This window comes from Vipera berus, assembly GCF_964194415.1.
Source record: "Vipera berus genome assembly, chromosome: 3".
Classification (NCBI taxonomy): domain Eukaryota; kingdom Metazoa; phylum Chordata; class Lepidosauria; order Squamata; family Viperidae; genus Vipera; species Vipera berus.
The window spans coordinates 53436914-53461131 of NC_138204.1; the positions used below are offsets into that span (position 1 = coordinate 53436914).

The following is a 24218-nucleotide window of genomic DNA, read 5'->3' on the forward strand; positions in this document are numbered from 1 at the left end:
GGGAGGCCTGCAGTCCAAAATTTTTTTCAACCAAAGTGCTAAAACGCATTCCATGTAATACTTCGGGGTTGAATTTCATGCTTAAATATTTTGTTGCTTTTTAAAAAAAAATGACATATAGTGTCCAGCAACAAAAATTCAGAAAACTTGTGTTGCCAAAGGCAGGGACACGGAAAGTCTGGAGGCCAAAAATCCTCTGTACCAAAATGCTAAAACGGAGGCTGGGACTAGATTTGCTGTTAAATTTCATGCTTAAAAATGGTGTCGGTAGCCTTTTGTATAAAAATTGACCACATTTGGTCCCCAGAGAGAAAAATTCAGAAAATTTGTGATACCGGTGTCAGAGATACAGGAGGCTGGGAGGCCAAAAACGTTTTCAACCGAAATGCTGGGACCAGATTCCTTATTAAATTGCATGCTTAAAAATTTGAGATGGTTTGATTCATTTTTATTTCATTCATATAGCTACCCACATCTCATACATAGTTCTAGATGACTTACTACAAGAATAATCAATAAAAACAACGTAGTAATATGAAATTATTAGGAAGGCTGACTATTCTTGATAGAATGCTTTCAAGGCTCCCTAAAACGTCTAGAAGTGCTTTTATCTTGAATAGCCATGAATTTTAAAGGATTAGGGAAGCCACAAAGGTACATTGCTGGGCCACTACCTTTATCGCCCATGGGGTGGGCATTTCTTTTCTTAAAAGATTGCAGAGGGACATTTGAATGGGCAGCAGAAGTGGACCTGTACATATCTGGATGCAAGCCACAGTACTTTGACACTATTTAGATCTGGATGAAAACCAATAATCAATGCAGTGATTGCAACATTGTTAAATCTGTTACCCATAAGTAATTGAACCACCACGTGTTTTGGACCAGTTGAAGCTTCCAAGACATCTTCAAAGCAACCGTATTTAGAGGATATTACAGCAGTGTGTACATGAATAGGAATCACTGTTGTTCAGACATCCTGGACCAATGTGGCCCATAATTGGCACAACTTTTGTGATCTCCACTTGTTGCTCTAGCAGAACCCATGAATCCAAGAGTACTCCCAGATCACATACCTGCTCCATAAGGGGGCAATCTTCTCAAGAGCTAAGATCAGAAGTGAAATAGAGCCAGATCCATCACCAAGTAACAGTAATTCCATGTTGCAAGGTTTTAATCTGAATGTATTTGAACTACAAGGCTCTTACAAACTCTGGGCCTTTTGTGGTATACCCAATTCAGTCTGGAGTGGCAAAATAAAGAATAAATCTAGATATGAAATGTATTTGAAGTAAAATTCCTATCAGACATGTGAGGAAGATGGGCAAACAAGTATGTGAAAGGGAAACTCTGATAAAACTGCAGTTGTTTATTGGGAAGGAGACAAGACAAAATTTCAGTCCAAAGATGCTGGATGGGAGCATTATGCGTTAAAATATTCAAAGAAAATTAAGTGTTACCATTCCATCCAAAACGTCAGATTTTAATGCTTGCTTACTCCACTTATAGCCGGTTAATCAGTGTGGTAAGAATGGTTCCATCGCTTCCCTAAGCTACATATAGCTATATAGCTAGACACACATTCTGAAACCAGGTTTTTTTTTAAGCCTAAAAATATCACTGTCTTCTCTCATCTCTCTGTTTAAGAGTGTGAAACCAGGTTGCTTGCTCTTAAAATATGATTCTGCATTTAATCAATTCAGGAATAACTTTATGCCTGTTAAGATCTGAACAGTGTGAAACATGAGTTTTGCTCAACCTCAACTTTCCACTCTCAGAATGGAAGCATACTGTGTGTGTGTGTGTGTGTGTGTGTGTGTGTCTTTTATTATTGGTGACCACATTTTCATTGAAATTATTGTAACTCTTGTACTGGCCTCAGTTCCGTCGAAATTAACTTAATTTTTGCATTTGTTGAATTGTCCTGGGGCGAGTTGTCCCACAACGAGTTGTCCCTTTCCAGGCTGGGGAACTGAAGTCCATACATCTTAACATTGCTGTGATTGAAAAATACTGCATTAAAGAATTGGAAATTTCTTGACGGATGACAGAGCATCATGACAGATGCCCCAATGCTCTCCCGTTCATTCTTATTCATGACCTGTTTAGCGTGAAGCATAGTTTTTCAAAATAAATAAATAAAAAATCTTGAGCCTTGAGCTTCTTTCATGAAACAAAAGAGATCTAACCTTTCTAATAGAGGTCTTGCAGACTATTCACAGGGGAAATCAAAGAATCAGTCAAGTTACTGTACAGAAGAGCACACTGATTGAGAGAGTAAGAAGCAGTCAATTAAAGGCAAACCAGGGACAGAAACTAGATCTCTTTCATTTATACAAAAACCAGAATATTGTGCAGGAAGTCTGAAAACATGAGCTAAGTAATGCTTAGTTGTAAACATAATCCTATAAGAGCTTTGATACTCAGAGTAAAGGTAGACAACATAAAATCCAAATAAAAGCCCATTTATTAATTCTAACCCAAATATTGCAAATATACAGAAAAATACCAGTACAAATTTATAATATAGCCAGGCATATTTACAAAACTCTATACATGGCTCCTTTTTGTTATCTTTTTCATGTTGCCTCAGACTGTACATCTTAGGAAATTCTGTATAGAGGAGTGCTATTAACAATGGCTTTTGGCTACATAGCATTCTGTAGCCATCCCACAGATGGTATGGAACAAGAATGGTTTGCCTTGCAGGCACATTAGGAAGACAATTATGCTTCAAAGCGCATGCAATGGCAACACTGCCATGGTTGCTATGTTGCTTGGGCAACACTTACAAAACAGTGAGAAATATGTCACATTATCTACATATTCAACACTATGGGAGGAAGACTACCACTGCCCAGCGTAGATGTGTAGCAGTAGTAAGCCCCTGATTTACTGGGCAGATTTCAGTTTATTGGAATGTTGTCACTGTGTCAGTCAATGTACTCTACCTTGAGAAGAAACGGCCAGTAGAAATGAGGCAAAGGAAGAGGTTCCTAGCCTGAGAGAGATAAATATCCAGTAACAAGATTTCTAAGCCTGTCAGAGATGCCTTAATACACAGAGAAATTTGACATTTACTAGAAAAAGGAAGTAATCACTTATTACATACACATTGTGCTGGAGAAGATCTGACAGGTTTTCTCCTATATTTCCAGTACCAGATTTCAGTCATCAGATCCAGTTTAGTGGAGCAATCTGATTCTACACAGGGGGTTTCTGCACAAGTATGTTTAAATAGTTTTAGAGTAAAATAAAGGACTAAGTTTTAGTTCAAGAACTGGTAACCATGAGCTGTAAGAGATATCATTGCACTGTACACGTTAGTAATATATCAGGTATGCTTGTGTACTATCCAGTACTATAAACAAAAGATAACTTGTGGGAGTTTTATGTGGAACAGGTCTTCCAGGAACAGACATTTGTTCCTGCCCTTTCTCTTGTCTTATGAGTATTCCTGTTGGTGCATTTATTTTTTTCATTAGGGATCAACAATCTGGAAATATTACTACTCTGGGCATCATTATATTATACAATGATACAAAGGAAAAAAAAGGATTAGAAACCACAGTAAGGGTACAAGAATTGAGAGAGATGGTGGACAAATTCAAGACAACCACTTGCTTTCAGGCTTCTCACTCTCATTTTATTGCTATCAAAGGAGAGTTGGAAAGCACTACAACTATAGTAGCCTGCTCTATCTTGAAGTACCAGCTAGCTTTTGAACAGCTAACAAATCCTAAGTGGTGTGATGCAAGTCACTAGTGATAAGCTAACTGCATCTCAAACAGATCAAGCTTAGTCTTAGGGTCTGCGTGAAGATGAAATGAAATGGAAATGAATGGTGAGACAAATATTAAACAATTAATCACCAAAGAATGCCGAAGATGGGTCATTTGCAAAAAGGAATGTGTATGCTAGATCAGGATGAGATCGTGTAACGTGTAACATTGGTGATATTTGTAATTACCCAATTTAGTGCAATATAAGCTCGATTTTCTCCATTTTTAGTCAGTCCAGTCTTTGCATACTCTCCCACCCAACAACTATGATTTCCAATGCTGTGATAGCAGCATCTCAAGCATTGTAAGTATATCTCAAGTACCAGATTGGTAGTATGGCAGTAGAGAAGAAAAGTCTCATGCACAGACCTTGAATGGATATTTTTTGCTGGTATGATCCTTTTACAGGTAAGACTGAAGGAAGGAAATAGATGGGTGAACATCATCATGCAAAACAACCTGAGATCCAGATGTAGAACTGACCTTAAAAAAAAAGGCTCTTTTCCATTTTTTAAAAATAGTTCTACTTGCCAAGCCCAATTCTCAAATGAGGAAAAGTCAGTCACAATTCATTATTTTGAAAGAAACTGAAATTATTATCTGAAACAAGAGTATTTTCTTGTGGGTATAATCCTTTAATGAAAGGACAAATAAAAACCATCAAAAACTAAGGTTAATGTTTATGAACATTCCTTTGGAGTGCAAATAAAAGGATTCCGTTTGTTTTATAAATGAGGTGGGCAATATTGCTGAGTGTTTGGCAGCTTACTTATCACTCTGGATGCAACAGTTGAACCTGGAAACGGTTTTCTAATATTTTGAAGCAAGCACATGATATCTGTAATGGAATCCCTAAAATAGTCTTAAAATATTTTTAAAACGAAGAATCCTCCCCCAGCGTTTTCCCCAAATTTAAGAGGGGAAAACCTCAAATTTCAATTTCAGTAACCATGTACTACTGTCTGTACACTGCAGCTCTTCTCTCCACCACCAGTGGAAAAAACCTCACCATTGTTAGAGTTGGATTTACCCAATTGCCTTTCAACCATTGACTGAAACAATGTCAACAATTGCTGAATGTATTGGAATATATTCCTCTCCTTCCATCCCAACATGCACCCCAAATATATTTTGGAGGATTAAAGAACCTCCCGGAGTCCAGATGGAAACTGCAGGAGGGAAGCAATGGAGTCACCCCATTGGGAAAGCAGAATACCCACATAAAATTCAAAGTTGCCTATTGGCCTGGAGTGCTTTTAATTGGTCAACTGGTTTGTTTGTTTTTAGCAGAATCAGTTTCTATCTAGACTTCAAGACAGTTTGAATTAAATATTGTGAAGATTCCATTTCTATTACTTTCGGAAAACCAAACATATGATTTCAAAAGGGTATTACAACAGTTTAACTATACTGACATAAAGGGGCTCAGAAAGCCACAACAGTAAAATGGTGCCAAAGTGGCAAGCACCAATCTATTGCTTTCAAGAAAACATTGAAAAGGGAAATATTGAAAACTTCATAGTGCTGCCGCAAGTAACAGGCTTTCTTCAAGAAGCTGATATAATGTACTTAATTTGGTACCTAAGCAATGTACCTAATTTGGTACCTAAACAATTTAAATAACTCTTACTTCTAACAGATCTGTACTTCTTATTTTTTAAGATTTTTTTTTTAAAAAAACATTTCTTTCCCATCCAGAGCTTGTTTTTGATTGTGTAACAGTACACATGCTAATTTCACAGTTCAGTTCCTTGGAATCATAGGATGTTGGGCTGCAGACGTATTTCAAGCCTTGGAGACATCCTTATGTTACACAGTACACATCTACCCATTTGATTACATTTTAGATAAAACAAAAATAGAATGCATTTTGGCACACAGCCCATTGTGATGCTGGTTAATACCCACAATCTCTGCCCAGCATCTCATTGCTCTGTTTGCTAGGAGTGTTGTTGTGCTAAAGAGATTTAATGCAATTTTATCACAGTGTTGGAGTGCAGTATGTTTCCCATTTGGGGATTTGGGAGTTTCTTCAAGCAGCATAGTACATTGTACCTAGTAATGCTAATATTTAGTGAAATCCTTATTTCACAGTCCTATTAGTTCTCCTTTTAGAGCTGGAGAAATCTGATTAAAATAAAATTATATTTAAATTAAACAGCTTTCCTTCTTCATTTATCAGAGTTAGAGAACCTTGCCCTCCCCCTTAAAAATCTAATGCAGTTCTTGCAGCTCTGTTGGTTTTAGACATTTGATAGAAGCAAAAGGAATATAGACTTTCTCAGATACGGGAAAGGCATCCATATCAAAAGTAAGATGGACTGTTGGCATTCGTGCCCTTCTATAGCAGCAGCCAAACTTATGAAGTGTGCAATCCGAGTGAGACCATCACTACTCCAACAAATCCTGAGCAGAAAAAAGAAAGAAAAAAAATATATTATAAACTAGGTAAAGGTAAAGGTAAAGGTTCCCCCGCACATGCGTGCTAGTCGTTTCCAACTCTAGGGGCCGGTGCTCATCTCCGTTTCAAAGCCGAAGAGCCAGCGCTTGTCCAAGGACATCTCCGTGGCCATGTAGATGCCAAAGGTGCACGGAACGCTGTTACCTTCCCACCGGAGTGGTCCCTATTTTTCTACTTCCATTTTTACGTGCTTTCTAACTGCTAGGTTGGCAGAAGCTGGGATGAGTAACAGGCGCTCACTCTGTTACGCGGCACTCAGGATTTGACCTGCCAAACTGCTGACCATCTGATCGACAAGCTCAGCATCCTAATCCACTGAGCCACCGCGTCCCTTTTTATTATATTTTGAATTAAGTATTTTGAATTAAGAATTCTTCTCAAGCTGGCTGTGGTAAATGTAAAGCTAGCCAGTCTCTTAAAACAGTTCTTGCCCCCATTACCTCAGAAATCGTATTGTCTTTATAAACTGACATATGCTAAACAATATAGAAAAACAATTCACAGTTGTCAGGTTCTTAGCTAACCAAGACTGCCTAGAAAGATGCATGTTTAGGGGCACAGTCACTTGCCTCATCAGAGTCATCATGGTAGCCAATTTTACTGGCACCAGGTACGTCAAGTCCTTCAAAGCCATTCGCTTCTGCATGTTGCTGCAGGACAGAATACCGGTGAACCAGAAATCTAGGAATATGAAAAACACTGATGAAAGAACCATCGTACATTTGACTGTATCAGTTCAGACTCCTTGAAAGAGAAGTTAAAGTAGAGATCTTTTGCAGGTCTTAATATATCGGCTACTATTACCAATCTCAATTTCTTCAGTAAGCTGTTTTACAGTAACAATAAGCTATAAAAACTGGAAGGAATAAAGCCTTCAAAATGACAGAAACTGGAACGGTGGTCAGAGAAGTTACTAAGCCTAGAAGTAAACAGTGATTCTCATTATATCAGTGGCTCTCCAACTCTGTGATACCAAATTCTCTCTAAACGATAGACAATCCTCCATCCCCACCCCTTATACAACCAGACAACACTTCAGTGATTGGTGGATGATTCTGACGGATCGCCAAACTTTCCGAAAGTCTGATCTGAGCTTTACTCCTGCTCTGGGTGAACCTCTTACGGGTTTGCTCAGGCAAACAAAAGTGAAGGTTGCCACTGCTCTGATTTTGTCTATGCAAGCCTGTCAGCTTAAAAAAAACAACTCTCCCCCCCAGCTGCTCATCATTCTCAATGCTCCCCTCCCCATTTCATGTCTCTCATTGTTCTAAATCTAAAAGCAGATTCTTCTAGATTATTCGCAGCAGCATAGCTTCATATCTGGAACAATCAGCTGGCTCAAAGGGCTCAGAGGCCTCCCCACCCCCCACTGCTTTCATTCAATCACAAAGCCCAGTTCTGGAAACAAACAACATCAATGACTGCTTTGGAGACAAAAAAAAAGGAAAAGGAAAGAGTTTAGCAGTATCACTAACACTCAGTTTATAGGAACACGTGTCTTGTTTCTCCTCATGTAAGGATGACATTGCTACCAATACATTTCAGTCTCATTCTGTTGCTTCCACATCTATGTAACAAAGACGGCATTTCCCCCCCCCCCTTACAGCTCTATTTGTCATTCTCCACTCTGAGGCTCACCTTCCCCCACAGACGTATTTCTTAATGATGACTACTCCAGCCACAACAGTGATGAGCATCAAGGCAATTACAGCCAGGATGACTGGAGTAGAGTGAGAAGAAGTGTTCTGCAAGGAAAAAAAGCAGAAAGCTGTCTAAAGCTTTAAGTAACACATTATTAGACACAAGACCATTATAGTTACAAGGTGCTTCTCTAATGATCTTTCTAGCATCTCTCAATTGCTCCTTACCAAAAGGGCCTCTGCACTCCTGTCCTGAATGCAGCAGAGATTTGGAAAAAAAAAGAAATAAATAAATTTGAAAAAGGTGAAGCCCTTTGCAGTTAAGATTCCCTCCCTCAAAATGCTAATCAGCAGCTCGTCTGCAAAGCAGCTGGTCTCAGCAGCTGGTTTCCGAAGCTCATTTATCACAACGACTGCACAAAATTGAGGTTCGTAGTATCAGAAAAATGAATGAAAAATTATGAAAAATACTTCTTGGGCATTCTCCCACTTTTTGGACTATGTTAGAATGTTTTCCCTTATCCACCACAATTATTTCAGCAGATTTTTTTTTCTTTTCATTTTTTTGGGTAACCTACCACGGGGCCTGAATGCAGGTAGTTGCTTGTGCACTTTTGCTTCAGATCCATCTCTTTACGTTTGGGATTCTTCCCACCTACACATTTGTCCCCTGGAATCTTCCGATATCTGAAAATCAAAAACAGTTTTAATAGGGAATTGGGGATATAATAACAATAACAATAATAATGAGTTGGAAGGGACTTTGGAGGACTTTTAGTCCAACCCCCTGCTCAGGCAGGAAACCCTATACCATTTCACACAAACGGCTGCCCAGTCTCTTCTTAAAAATGTCCAGTTTTGGAGCATTCACAACTTCTGGAGGCAGGTTGTACCACTGATTAATTGTTCTAACTGTAAGGAAGTTTCTCCTTAGTTCTAGGTTGCTTCTCTCCTTGATTAGTTTCCATCTGTTGCTTCTTGTCCTGCCTTCAGGTGCTTTGGAGAATAGCTTGACTCCCTCTTCTTTGTGGCAGCCCCTGAGATATTGGAACACTGCTATCATGTCACCCCTCACCCTTCTCTTCATTCATTAAATTTTCTTTTAATGAGTGAGAGCATCTCACGCCAGCAAAGATCAGCTTTCTATACCAGTGCCAGTTCAGAACAGGGAAGTTGAAGGCTATTTATTTGTCTGATTAACCTTGAGTTATCTCAAGCTCTAAAACACTCCCCTAAAGTCAGCATTATTTTCGGACTGGCCCTTCAAAATGGTATTTAATATGATGGCATACAATCAATGAATGTTCTTATCAAGCTCTATGCTCTCAAAATATTTCATCAATAAAACGTTTGGGTCAATGTAACATCTAAGTCAGGAGATTATGGGACCCTAAAAGACCCAACAGTTTAAACATATCTATTTTATAAAAGGACCCACAACACTAAGGCCATCTTCCAATTTCTCTTGCTGGCTAAGAACATCAATTTGCATGCTGCTGCTGATGCATTAGAATCTTACAAAAAAATTACCCGCTGGTCTTTAATAGCTCTTGCTTCCCATACAAGCAGAATTCCAAGTCATGACCCTTCAGCTCTGGCTGCTCCACACATTCAGACTGATTTTCTGGGCGGAAATAGCCAAAATCACTAGGGGAAGAATAAAAAAACAACTACATAGAAAGAAAAGCCACTGACTTCATCTGAAACATATATATGCATGTTTACACAAATATTTACTGATATTTAGCTTATGTGTGTAAAGAAGACTGTAAATATTTTGACTGTTATCATGATACTTGTGGTTATATAAATATCTGCAGAGGGGACAGGTGATTATTAAGATGCTTTATCATGAATGTAATGCACACATACACACACATATACACACACGTGCATGCATACCCTTTCAAAATAAATAATGAAAGGTCTTTCGGTGGCAGGCAGTGCAAGCAGAGCAAGCAGAGGAAGATACAGAAATGACAGGTGTTCCTGATTTCTGTTAGTCTCTCAGCTATAGTCTTCTATTTGATGGTGCCTTCCCAACTCAGTATGAAGATGGTATTCCTGAATGCCAGATTAGAAAACAATAAAATTATGATAACATTCAGGATCATCTGGCTGTGCGCTATTGACCTTACCTAACGCGTATTACAGAGATCTGGTTGTTGGAAAAGATGAGGTGAAATTGTCCCTGTTCTCTTTGCCATACTGGTCTGGGGACAAAAAGTCATAGTTGCTTCAGTTTATAATGACTTCACTCCCAACAAAGTGCCCTGCTTAATAACCTAGGAGTTTTGAATGTTTGTCTTTCAGCAGAAATGACCAGAACAAAATGAAGATTCACCTGAACTACAGAGAGTCCTTGACTAACAATTGTAGTTGGGACTGGAGCAAGGTGCTGGCAAAGCACAATGTCATGTGACCACATTGCTTAGCAGCAGCAATCCCAGCACTCTCCGATGCTGTCATTAAGTGAGAAGTGTTCATTAAGCGAGTCCCAGGTGCTTTGCAAACAGGCTAGTAAGCAGATAAGGATGGCATGAGTGCTGCGGGTCCAGTGATGGCTGTTGCCAGGCAGGTGGAAGGTGCCGGAATGGCTCATAAGAATACAGTAACTACTTTTATTGTTAACTCCACGGACCAGTCGTTTCTCTACTTGAGCTTACTGCATGGTATGTTTCTAGACTGATGACATCATCCCACCTCATTACTCATGCATACCTTACTTTCTTGGGATTTATTCAGGATTTCAAACAGTAGGCTATCCTGAACTCTACAGGTAGTCCTCCACTTACAACAGCTCATTTAGCAATAGCAATAGCACTTAAGACTTATATACTGCTTCATAGTGCTTTACAGCCCTCTCTAAGCAATTCAGAGCCGCCATATTGCCCACCCCCCCAAAAAAATATCTGAATCCCCATTTTACTGACCTCAGAAAGATGGAAGGCTAAGTCAACCTTGAGCCGGTCAGAACTGAACTCCTGGCAGTGAGAAGTGAGTTAGCATGAAATAGTGCATTTTAACTACTGTGCCACCATGGCTCTTTTTTAGTGATTTGGTCAAAGGTTACAACGGCACTGAAAAAAAGTGACTTATAGCTGTTTTTTCACCCTTATGGCCACTGCATCCCCATGGTCACGTGATCAAAATTCAGCCATTTGGCAATTGACTCATATTTATGATTGATGATGCAGTGTCCCAGGGTTATGTGATTACCTTTTGTAACTTTCTGACAAGCAAAGTCAATCGGGAAGCCAGATGCGCTTAACCACCATGTTACTAACAACTGCTATGATTCACTCACCAACTCTGGCAAGAAAGGTCATAAAACAGGTAAAACTGACTTAACAAATGTTTCACTTAGCAAACTTTGGGCTCAATTGTGGTCGTAAGTTGAGGACTACCTGTATTTGGCCATGTAGTAGGACATACTCTGAATGGTACTGTCTTGGACATCATTCTGTTCCATTTTTTCATGGACAGGTCATTAGGTAGCAAGTTTTAGTTTGGTGTAGGTAACTTGTTGCCTTCCATATTTTGGATTACAACTCTCAAAACCTCTTATTGTTAGCCCTGATGACTTAGGACATTAGGTTGTCTACTCCTACAAATATGAGCCTATAAAATTTGTACAGATGGAAGATTTACTAAGAAATGTACAGCGATGGCTCCTGGGGGAACCATGTTCCTGTTTTAATATCTCTTGATTCTACTGCAATTCCAGTCAACTGCTCGAAAAAAGGAAATAACACAGATAGTTCATGCAATGCAATGATAAAAATACTGGCAAGCAAGTTCTCTAATTTTCCAGGAAGTTCAGAGTGGCAGAAGAAAGCTTAATTAAATTCTATTAAATCCAGGTTAAAGCACATATTCGGCCTTATACTATTGCTATTTTGGGAGTACGATATTCAACAACAGTACTGTACAGAATCTCAGTTCTTGAATTATCATCAAGATTCCCTTCATATAACAGGTAAACAATAGGTTTACTGAGAGAAAGCCTTATCCTGATCCTCCCAACAAACTTACTTAAGATGACTGGTTTCTACTTTCATTAACAATGCAAATCAGAAATCTGGTCCTACCAGTTTACTGATCCTCTAATCTTTAAGATTCTTAACAAAAATGGGACAATGCTTAACAAGCCTGCTGATTTCTCACTACCATTATCTAACCTGTTTGCAAACATTCAGCTGATGAGCTGGTTAGTGAAGATTCCCATATTTCCAGAGGACACTTTTTTTTTTTGCATTGCACTTCCAACTGCCTATTCATTTTCCAGAATAAGCATCTAATTTGTAATACATTAAATATTTAAGCCACACATGTATATAATTGAATGTATTATATCCATTCATGTATTGCATGAATGAAAAATACATTAAAAAATAGGTCTTGTGCCAAAATTAAAGGAATAATATACATTACAATTTTAGGACAATGGTATTACTGTTTGCTGAATCTTACTGCAGTGAGAAATGCCTTTTTAAAGAAATATTGACAAGTGCAGCCATAACTGAGAGGATAAGTTCAGGTATTTTGTGCAAAAGCACAAAATAGTGCCATCTCAAACAAACCTATAAATAAAACGTGGTAATCATAACCAGCTTCTAGCACAACTCTTACTGCTTGCTGTAGTAATCTCTGACACATTAACTCACATTGCTTTCTCTAGTTCACTAACGGTCACTCATTTCAATAAATTTTGTAGTTTGGACTATAACTGTGTTATGTCATGTCATACACAGAAGGTGGCAGTGTTCACACTTCATTATTTATTTTTTAATTCATTTGAACACGTTTATTAATGTGGTTAGTGTGGTTCTAAAATACTATGGCTTTTGAATCCAGCCACTAGATTTCATAAAACATGTATAGCTTTGCAATTAGATCAGAATTAGGCCATTATGATTTGTTCATCAATCAGTGCTTAAAACAAAGCATATTTTACTGCTATATGTAAATCAAGACATTATCTAATGTCTGACGTGTAATAGGTCACCAGTGACACAGATCAACTTCCCTAATGACAGTGGAGCTGGATTCTGCCGTCACAGTCTGAGAAAATAGAAGAGACTTGAAAATGGCAATAAGAAAATTGACAGAGAATTCCGGTGATCCAGTGGAGTAGAACAAAGGAAGCAGAAAAATGGGGCCTGACCTGGGAGCAGTCCCAGAGGAGGGGGAGGGGGGGGACTAAGAAGGCACACAGTGTCTCTGGTACAGTTCAACCACATGATACAACTGAAAATCTTGAGCAAATACTGTGCCATTATTACTGCCTAGAGAAAAGCTCTAGTGGAAAAACATACACGGGGAAAAGTAATCGCTCTAACCATTTCATAACATTTAAAAAAGACCAAGAAAGGAAAATGCCATTCTATGCATCGAATGAAGTTTCTAAAAGCAACTTATGAAAGCTTATGCCTTGTAGTAAAATTTGTTAACTGAAAAAGGTGCTACCAGATTCTTGATTTTTAGCGTACCAAAGAAAGTCATCTAATGTGCAAATGCAGACAGATGGCTGTGTGGTCACAATGTAGTCCCGGCCATTTTTACAGACAGATGATTTGCGAAGGCGTCTATATTCCTCCTTGTAGCCCAGTATGCATCCATCTGTGGGATTATTGGGATTGCTGGAATGAGCCAACCACTTTGTATAGTCCTTTTCTTCACCTGAGGAAAGAATAATGGCCAGATTTCTAAGATTGCCAAAAGAAACTAGAAAGAGTAATAAGTGTTTTTCCTGACAATTTTCAATTCTTCGCAAAGTGATACACTCGGGTATTACGGGACCCTAGGGGAATTGTGTAGTTTTTCCAGTTGGGAGTTTGCAAAGCTACATCTCCTGGGCCCTGCATGTGCCATATACACCAATCAACAAAAAGGGATGAAGGGAGACATCCCTGCTCCCCTGTACAATTTAAGAGAACAAAGACGGAGGAGACGTTTTCTAGAATTACATATAGAAATAGCTGGAGTATTTATCTGTGCTCTTACATTGGCCCCAAAACTTGCTCAAATTCTTCCAATTGTTTTTGAAAAATTCAGAGATTTCCAGAATTAAATATGCGATTTAAAATTATCTTGCCTAGCTCTGAAAATATTAGTGACTGGAGATCTGCAGCTGGCATCATAACGATAGTCTCAAATGGGTGCCGCTGGAGGGTGGGGGAGGTGCAGGTCACATGCAAGTTGGGCAAGTGGGCTACTGTGTTGTGAAAGCTGAGGGACAGAGAGACAGTGCGAGGGCAGGGAAGCTGAGGAAAGGAAAGCACGGTAGGCGTGCATGGAGGCTGAGCAGAGGAAGGCATGGTGTGGTAAGAGCTCAGGGAGGCTGAGGGAAGCAGAGTTTGGCACAATGCTCAGGAAGGCGGAGGGAGACCTATCAGAGCAGCACATGACTTTTCTTGCCAGTTTCCCCATTGACTTTGCATGTGGGAAGCCAACAGGGAAGATTCTGGATGGTGATTATCTGACTGTGAGATGCTACAACTGTCATTAAATTCAAGCAGATTGTCAATTGCCCAAATCATGATTACGCAACTGTGTAGGGGTACCGGAAGGGCCGGAATTTTGAGGACCGGTTGTTAAGTACAACTCGTTCAGTGCTGCCGCAACTTAGAACACTCACTGAACAACTGGTTGCTAAGCAAGGACTACCTGTATTCTAATTGGAAAGGTACCAAATCACATCAGTATAACATCATAGCCTATGCAGGATGTTCTGCCTCAGTTGCTCTTCTGGATTCATAAAGCCGTAATCGTGTGTGGGTGGCTGCTGCTATTTCTGTAAGGAATGAGATCACTCACAGTCTCTGCTGAGGAGATCTTGGAAATCAATGGTATATGAGATCCACTGGCGAGATAAGAAGCTCTCCTGAAATCCCCAGATGCTAACATTCATTGATTTTGCTCCAGGTTCTGAGGCCAAACCAGTGAAAAAGATAGGCTGCTCGCTGAAAACATAGCTGTGCCAGCACTGTCCTTCATCTGTTGAGAACCTAAAATAAATAATTATTAGAAATTTGGTTTCGAATCATGATCCAGATCTATTTAAACTGATCAGAAAGCTAATTTAACAACAGTCCCTAACAAGATGACTCATCTTATTAAGCCAAAAAAATGTGGAATCATACAGGAAAAAGAAACCCAAGCATATACATAAAACAACCTTGCCCCCACCTCTGGTTTTTTTTTTGGGGGGGGAATGAGGAGGAGATGGTTGAAAAATAGATTTTTTTTCCTTTTTCCTCAACAACTCACGTCTTCACAAGAGATTACGGTAGTTCTCTCTTAATGACCAGTCACCGAGCAACTGGTCGAAGCTGTAAGAAATTTCTTATGATCCGGATAATGTTCCAACACTTCCCTCCCTCCCCACCAGTCATGTGATCACATTTTGAGTGCTCGGCCACTCTCCTGCATTTACAGCCATTTGCAGCAACCTAAGGTCACATAACTGCAATTTACGGTTTTTGCCATAAACCAATGTTTATTTTGGGTTTCCAGCAAAAGTGGTCACTGCAAACAATGAGTTTGTTTAAAGACCACAGTGGTTACTTAGTGACAGTGATGTTCACTTAACAACTGCCACATTTGCTTTATAAAATTTGCTACAAAAAATGTCATAAAATTGGGCCAGTGATCCCAATTAATGATCAGCATGATTTACAGCTGTAATTTTGGACTCAACTAAATTGTAAATCAAGGACTACCTGTATTACCCCAAACTATATGCTCAACTATGATTGCCTTTCTTCTTTGCACACTTTTTCCTTGGATATAATTCCATGTATATTAACTTCAAATTGTTCTGGAGTTTATTTTTGAAATAAGATTACAAATTCTGTTGTAATCCTTTTTATGTAAAGCTGGCTCTTGTCCATTTTCATATATTTCATATGTTCTAATTTCAGAGCGATCCCATTTGACATTATATCAGGAAAACAATTTCTTTGAACTTCTGTAACCAGTGACGTGGAGGCTGAGAACCAAACAGAGAACTTATGTCCTCTTACTAAACGAATATTAGCAAAACTCTTGCGTACTTAATCTCGTTGACAAAATGAGTTTGTTCAACAGCCACAATGATGCCTCCAGAGTCCAAGATTGCATAGTGATGGGGACCTTCAAGTGTCCGTGTCCAGGTGTAGCCACCATCATCCGAAATGTAAACATCTGGGTTTGTTATTGAGATAGCATCACCAACACTTCCTGCAACATAAAGCACCATAAATGGCAATTGTATCAATTTTCTCACGAAGACCTATCACATGTATTTCTTTGTCAAGCCCACAGTCTCTCACATCCTTTACAGTGTATCTCTCCTAATTAAGCAGGGAGAAAAAAAGCAATCTAAAGGTAGGGAAGGATAACAAGAAAAGTCTCTGCTCTTGTACATTATTTCATTGCATATTATGTGTGCATAAGATTAATTCATTACCATGAGAAATAATAATTCCAACAGCATTTGGTTCAGTCAGAGGTGCCATAGGTACATTCAGCTTCTGGGAGATGCTATAGGATGCATGAATGTGAAGGTTGCACTGTAAATATAAGATAATCCAAACAAGAATGAGAGACAAAATACAAGTGCATCATGGATCTGATTTCATTAAATGCAAAGCTAGCATCATTACTCATCTCAATGCATCTGCCAATATAGAAAAACTTTACTAACGCAAAGCCAGGGCAGACTAAATTTAAGAATCAAAATCTCAAAAGTGAAGCAATTCATTCAGAGCCTACATGGTCCAAGCAACTTTTTAATTTTATAGGATCAACAGTTTTACATTTTCTTCTTTTGGCTAAATCAAAATCCACTCAGTATACATTTTTTCAGCATTCTACTTTCCTTGCAAAATGTTCCTAATAATATTTTTAACTTTAATTTTATCTCAAATTCTAGGCATTAATCTGTCTTGCACATGAATTAAAACAACCACACAGGTCAGCTTCCAACAAAACAATTCCAAAGGCTGTTCAATACATGAATTTTGTTCGTGTAACATCTTAACATGATTCCTTGATCTCAGGAAGGACCTATCGTACATACTTCTTTTGCTTGTCAACATTGATTGAGTTTACACCTCATTTTTGCATTAAAAAAAACAAACCTTTTCTTTACTTTTGGCTGTTGAGTCACACTTGGCATTTTCTGGTTTCCTCAAGTGGACCCATTCCCCTCCTTCATCAAAGGTAATCACAGACTGAATGGAATTATCTGATAGAAGGAAGAAAAAATCCATTACTTTGTCTAATATACTATAATCCATACAATATCCTCAGAAAACCTAAAATTTGTTGGGGTTGTTTTGTTTCCAGGTTATGCAACCGCTATTATTCCAAGCGTCAAAGAACCATGAACTTTTACCAAAAAAATACTAAAAAGTTTTTTCTTTAGAAACCAATCAGTTTTTATTTTTCAAAGGCAGATTACACTTTAATTAAACTAAAGAGAAAACAACATCTGAAGTTTATTCAGGAAAATAAGTAGATAAGGAAACCAACCAACAAGCAAACCACCCATTAGTGACATGCAAGAAAGAATAATCTTCCTTCAGTAATTTCTTTTTACAAGTTTATAATAGCAACGGACTGTAGATTCTTCTCAGGGATTCACATTGTATGAAAAAGCACTTTATATACATTGATTTAAATTCATTTCTCAGAAAATGAGGAAGGAAACAAGATAGAAACACAGCTTTTCCTGTCTGTGTTACTTACAATATAATAATCATCCCTATGCTTAGAAGCAATTGGGCCACTGTATGTAGTTTGACCTCAACGTTTCAAACACCCGTTCCTATGCACAGGTGTTATTTTTTTGATTTGAATAAAACATAATTTCCATATAGAATTTCAAAGTTTTACACTGTAGCTTGACATTTCCACTCTGAATAAAACGTTTGATCTACATCTGCAGAAATTGCTTGCCTTACATCATAATTTGGCACATATTAATTTTATCTTCTTACTTTACCCAAGTAATGTAAAAAGTTTCAACTTTCGGCAGAAACTAAATAGTTCTAGTCAATATGGCATAAACAATGACAACCAAAGTGCTAATTAATTCTGACGTTTTATAAAAGTGTTCCACAAGAACATCTTCTAGATATATTCTAGATAGTATTTCTTTCATTCTAAATTAAATTGTATCCAAATATTTTAACCATTATCTTAGAAGAATTCAGCAATCCTATAAACTTTCAGTGACAATTAAAGAAATTTGAAAAATGAAAACCCACCCACTGAAAGCACACTGGTAATGTAGGTGCCTCGTAGGGAGGTTATATTAGTGAAATCTGTCTCTCCCCCAGTGGTAGTATAGAGATGCCTTTCCAGGGACTTGGAGTATATGATGCCTTGATCATCAGAGGTGTAAATTGTTCCATGTCCGGTATCTGGAAAAGAAACAGCAAATTGAAAGGTGAGAAACAGCATTTTACAGAAGGTGGTTTTAAGTTGTATCATAATTCACCAACAAACTGTAAGTTACTAGAAAGCTCCTGCACACAATCTGTATTTCAGATCAGCCTAAAACCTATTGCAGTAATAGTACGCTAAATGAAGAGCCAGATGAAGTCTACCTAAGTAAAAACATGTTCATACAATGTATTTGTTTAAACTAGCATGGAAAAGAAAGTTGTCAAGAAGTCCACATGTTTATATACATTATACTGGCACTGAGAACAGATTTTCAAAACAACAATTTGTAAATCTGCTGGAAATCTATTTACTAAATGTGCAATTCAAACACTTTTGTCTCAGATAAAATCTTTGTCCCTATATAATGGTAACAATTGAGAGAACCACTTTTCTTTTAAAATGAAATTATGTAAGCATAATCAAAGCAAAATTTGGATATACTGAATGACACATCACCCATTTTGTATTCCTCTCACCTCCAGGTTCATCTACATGCATAAACACCATGTCATCATTTGCTGCCAAAATAGAGTAAAATTGTTCTTGTCCAACCGAAGGAAGTTGAGCCATGTTCCACGTTTCACCTTCATCTAGTGACACATGGATTCTTCTTGTATTAGTCTAGATAAAGCAAAAAAAAATTCTCTAGAAACATCCATATTCATTTATGAGGAAGCTGTTCATAATATGAAACAACTAGAAAATGTTTACAAGGATATATTGTTTTTATAACAATTTTTTTTAAAAAAATGTTGCTGTTTATTAAGCAATGACAAACTTTCACAGAACTTACACATTAGAGCAGCCTTGCCTTTGAGAAAATATAGCAAACAGAAGCAGGGCAGGCAAAGTAAAGCTAAGGTCCTCTGGGGCTCAATTGGGCCCAGTGTGTGCTTGGTGGTGGCCACTACATGGACAAAGGAGCTTTTGGAAATGAGGATGCTGGAATTACTGCTGATGGAAATGATATGTGTGCACTGAGAGTATCTTCTCAACTTCTGTAGAATAGCCTTTGTTTCCTGAATCTGAAAGGGGTGGTAGCAGCCACTGGCGGGGCCTTAGAGCAGGGGTGTCAAACTGCCCGTCTGCGGGCCGGATGCGTCATGCCGAAACCACGTCCGCCCCATTGCCGACAATGGAAAAAAAGTTGCAATACGTCGAAACATGTCACGTGACATTGCGAGTTTGACACCCCTGCCTTAGAGGCTGAGGCTGAAGGGTGCCAAAATATATGGATGGAGAAATGTATATAAAAGGACCTGCAACAGATGGGTAGGAAGATCTGGTAGGTAACAGGCTAGCTGTGTGAGGGAGAGCAGGCTACAGACAATAAAGAACACTGATATTAGTTATAAGGTGAGAACATCTAGCAACATCTACGGATCTCATAGCCAAGCATGATACTTGGGCTGTAGTGGGAAAACTCATGGATGTTGTATATCTTGGGAGGAACAAAAAAACTGATGCAGGCCAGGAAAGAGGAAGAACCAGACCAAATCGACTGGCATTATTTCTGCAATCTTTCTCTTAGGCCAGTCGAGTATTTGTCTCCTTCCCATTCACATCAACCAGGAAAGTACTTTTCCATCAGCATCTGCACCAGAGGAAGAACTGTGAATAGTTTTTGTTTGTTTGTTGTTTACCTTATTTGTTGTGGACCTCTTGCAACAACTCAATTGCTAACAGTTTAGGAACACTGCATTCATTCAGAGATACCAAATGAAGCTGTGGAGTTGATAAGCCGAGTTTTTCACCGCTCTGACAGAGATAAACGTTCCAGGAAGGGTAAAGGAGGAGGACTGTATGTGTATATACACTGTGAATGGTGTGTTAACAGCAGATTGGTATACACGTATTGCTCCCCAGATGTGGAACTGATGACTGTTATATGTAGGCCTAGCTAATCTCAATGTACACATGTTGTACTTTGACAATAAAGGTTTATTATTATTAGAGGAAAGAAAAAAGAGCCTGATGTGAACAAAGAGCATCAAGTCTATAGAAATACAAAAGAGGCCCAAGCATAGTTTTCTTACTTTTTCTATCATGACGGATGCAAAGAGAAAACGACCACCTAGGCCAAAGGAGTAAATGTTGTTTCCTATAGTCTTGAATGTCTTCCCAAAGTCTTTAGTTTTCTTTAACTCCAATAATCCGATATCAGTTTCTTCAGAAGAGAAATAGATGCATTAAGATCACTCCATTTAGAAACAGACACGCTCCCTCCATGACACGCTAAAGAAACAACTAATCTCCTTCCAACCTTGTGCAGGAACCCAGCCTGCATAGTGAACATGAGCATCTGAAGAAAGAATTTATACACACGGACTTCCATTTTGCAGACATCCACATAAACATCAGGTTGGAAAACCAAACTACCTCAGAAAACAGATTAAATACTTGAAGACCTCTTTACATCAGCAATCTAGTTGATTCATATTTATGGTTATGTTATATATGGCAGCGTTTCCCAACCTTAGGAACTTGAAGATGCGTGGACTTCAACTCCCAGAATTCCCCAGCCAGCTATGCTGGCTGGGGAATTCTGGAAGTTGAAGTCCACGCATCTTCAAGTTCCTAAGGTTGGGAAACACTGATATATGGGTTTCCATAAGCAGCAATTTATATCTAGTTGTAATAAAAAGATTCTTTTATTGCTCGCCATCACTCATGAACTGGCTCAATTCTGCATCTTTCAGTTAAAAAAAATTTAGTACTTAAATTTCCCCTGTCCTAAACGTTACATTTCATGCAGTATGTCATTGGAAAGTAGGGAAAATTAATTACTGCTGTCTTGATTATGGTTTCACTAATACAATAGTGGTGTATTTTTTCCCAAAATGGCTAGTCAGATTTATAATTATTCTTATCTTTATAGTTATAAACTTTAGGTGTTATTCATAAGTACTTTGGAAAAGGGGATATGTGAAAACCAAGGGTCACATGTCAAATCCCTCTCCTCTGAAACTTCCCTCAATATCATAATCAAAAGTTAATTTCATGCCGTATAAAGGCAGTAAATACCTATTTACTAGGCAAAAGTTCTGTGAATTGGAAATGCATCAGCAGCAGAAAGAGAGAAAGAAGGGAACAAAATGGGACTACTGTAACTCCTAAGCACTAGCAAGCAAGCTGAGGTTTTGACACTTCCCACAACGTTTAGTCACAAGACAGTGACATTTTATAACTACAATTTTCTATGGGTGGATCCCAGGGAAAAGATTCCAAACATTGATAAACAAATATATAGATATAGCAAGAATATCATTTTCCCACATTAAAATAACTGCAGATGAATAAGCTATGGTCAAGACGTCTTGAGGCTGTGGACTCAAAGAAAAGAATTCATAAATTCTGCAAAAAAGCTCTAAACAGAAGTAGCTTTGTTTATTATACTAAGGGTTACTTACTACAAGAGCCATTCAGGTAGGTAGTAAAGAAGATAGCTCCACCAGAACCCCTAGAATAGATCAAGAGAATATAATTAGTGTAATGGTAGAAGGCTAACTAAACAATTGAGACTTCAATTCTGTGGGATGGCTTCATATATATTAAATTATGGCTTCACTATGGTGTATTAAATAATTTAATTTAATTTTAATTTTAACTTTAATCCCATTTATATCCCGCCCTTCTCCGAAGACTCAGGGTGGCTTACAATTTAAGCACAAACCAATGTGCTTAGCAATAGCCTTCATTCTATGTATATGCCTGCTTATTAGGGCTTTTGGGCCCCCCCCCAAGCGGCATTTTTACAAAGTCAGCTTATTGCCCCCAACAATCTGTGTCCTCATTTTACCTACCTCAGAAGGATGGAAGGCTGAGTCAACCTTGAGCCTGGTGGGATGCGAACCTGCACTAATTGCAGGCAGCTGGTGTTACTTAAGGAGGCATTAGCCCACTGCGCCACCAAGGCTACAATTAACCAGATTGTTACTACATTGGGGTAGATGATAACACTTTGTGTAGTTAAATAGATACAAACCACTAAATCAAAAATCAGAATTGTGTGACAGTATTATTTTGGGTTCGGTATAGAGTAGGTTTTCCAGCTGTTTTAAAATTCAGTTTCAGGAATGCTGTAATGTAACCCAAAAATATGGACGTTTCAGTTCTAATTTTCAATAAATTGACTGAAGAATTATGAGGGGTGAAGTTCAAGATATCTGAAGGATATCAGTTTGGGCAACTTCATGTATACAGAGATGAGTTGTCACAAACTGTATCTAATTAGTAAGCCAAGCTAAGATTTTTGAAAGTTAAAAATGCATTCAGTGGCAGAAGAAGCATTAGGATTGTATGAAATCCACAGATAAGCCTCACTGAAAGTAGCAGTCACATAGTAATAGGGAGTTCACTTTTATATAAATTAGACTATTGGTTTATCACTATGCTAATAAGCAGCAACTTCCCAAGGTCTTATGCAAAAGTTTTTCTCATTTATGTAATATACTTTTATTTGGAAATGTTTGTTCCAAATCTGGGTTTCCTATGACAGCCTGTGGTCATCTCCCCAACTATTTTATATCTGCTCACTAAATTACCCTGGTATACTCAAGATGAAAATTAGCAAAAGCAATGCATTTGAATTTAACAGTTACAAAATTGGCTCATTATATATATACAGCTCTTGCTATGTACACAAAATGTTGAAATAATGTAAAAAATCTCATACAAACAAGAGTGGGTTATTTTTCAGAAATGGCATATGATACAATTGTAATCCTAAATAAAGTCTTTAAATGCTTTGTTCTAAACAGCTTTTTACATGTTTTTACAAACTATCAGGTATAGCACCTTTAATATACACTTATTTTAATATACATTAAACTTTCAATATACATTTATGCTACTTTAATATATATTAAACTATCAGTTTTCCCTGGATAGCATTCATTAAGAAATTTACCATTTGGCCAAGCAAACATCTTTGTGAATTTCTTTCCATTTCTCACCAAATGTCTTTGATATCCACAAGCTACCCTGGAACATTTAGAAAGAGTTGCTTATTATTGGTTCATCATATTCAAGTGATTGGCAATTAAGAAAACAAAAAGTCCATAGTAAAATTATACATGTTTACATTTATAGTGTACAGATTAATCTGTAACCTAATTTATTTAAAATTGCTGATGTAAAACAATGAAGATTAAGAGAAAGCCGGAAAAAAACAAAAAACGGAAAAACTTAAAATCATTTTACAATAAGAAAAATAACTCACTAGGCCAAATGTAAGATTGAGAAGAGCAACATTATCTGCAATAGCAACTGAATTTCAGTAGGAGAGAGACAGGCCTCTCTTAGCAGGCAAAATACATGGCCTCAGTAAAGGTCAAATTTGTTGAACATAAAGAACATAAAGAATAGCCTGATGGATCTGTTGAAAATGTTCTTTTAACATCCTGGACCTAATCGGTTAAACCACAGGTCTGCAACCCATGGCTCCAGAGCCGCATGCGGCTCTTTCAGCCGTCTCCTGCGGCTCCCAGTCCTCTGCCATGTGCAGTCCAAAAAAAAAAGGTGGGACTAAAAAAGTTCAACCAATCAATTCAAATATGCAGGGTAGGTGCATATCTCGCCTTGGCTCCACTCTTCAGTCAAATCCTGTTCTGCACATGCGTGCATGTACGCGCATGCGCACACAGTTTTTGCGGCTCCCAGTTTTTCCTTTTGTGAGGGAACCGGTTCCGAGTGGCTCTTTCACTGTTTCAGGTTGCTGACCCCTGGGTTAAACCATTGAAAGTCAGAACCAGCACTTTGAAATGTGCCCAGAAACAGAGCAGAAACTAGTTAAACTCTAGAAATAAAGAGAATTTACATACTCCTGAAAAAACCAGTCCTTCCCAATTAGGACCCTATTATTCTGGACCAACCAAAGCTTATGTAATATAAGTCTAT

The 24218-nt window shown here is 38.2% G+C and overlaps 1 protein-coding gene across 1 annotated transcript in view; it reads right to left on the reverse strand.

The window, feature by feature from the left end:
• Window positions 1–2449: 2449 nt before the first annotated feature.
• SORT1 (sortilin 1) overlaps window positions 2450–24218 on the reverse strand; it is a 53261-nt gene continuing 31492 nt past the window's right edge. Inside the window, exons 6-20 of the mRNA XM_081324330.1 lie at window positions 23230–23303; window positions 21731–21780; window positions 20357–20487; window positions 18797–18941; window positions 18140–18295; window positions 17009–17115; window positions 16336–16438; window positions 15941–16106; window positions 14703–14893; window positions 13376–13565; window positions 9414–9530; window positions 8462–8570; window positions 7882–7988; window positions 6813–6924; window positions 2450–6188 (exon numbers count right to left, since the gene is read on the reverse strand). Of these exons, the coding sequence (XP_081180456.1) occupies window positions 6174–6188; window positions 6813–6924; window positions 7882–7988; window positions 8462–8570; window positions 9414–9530; window positions 13376–13565; window positions 14703–14893; window positions 15941–16106; window positions 16336–16438; window positions 17009–17115; window positions 18140–18295; window positions 18797–18941; window positions 20357–20487; window positions 21731–21780; window positions 23230–23303 (1773 nt within the window). The 3' untranslated portion in view covers window positions 2450–6173. The remainder of the gene's footprint in view (window positions 6189–6812; window positions 6925–7881; window positions 7989–8461; window positions 8571–9413; window positions 9531–13375; window positions 13566–14702; window positions 14894–15940; window positions 16107–16335; window positions 16439–17008; window positions 17116–18139; window positions 18296–18796; window positions 18942–20356; window positions 20488–21730; window positions 21781–23229; window positions 23304–24218) is intronic.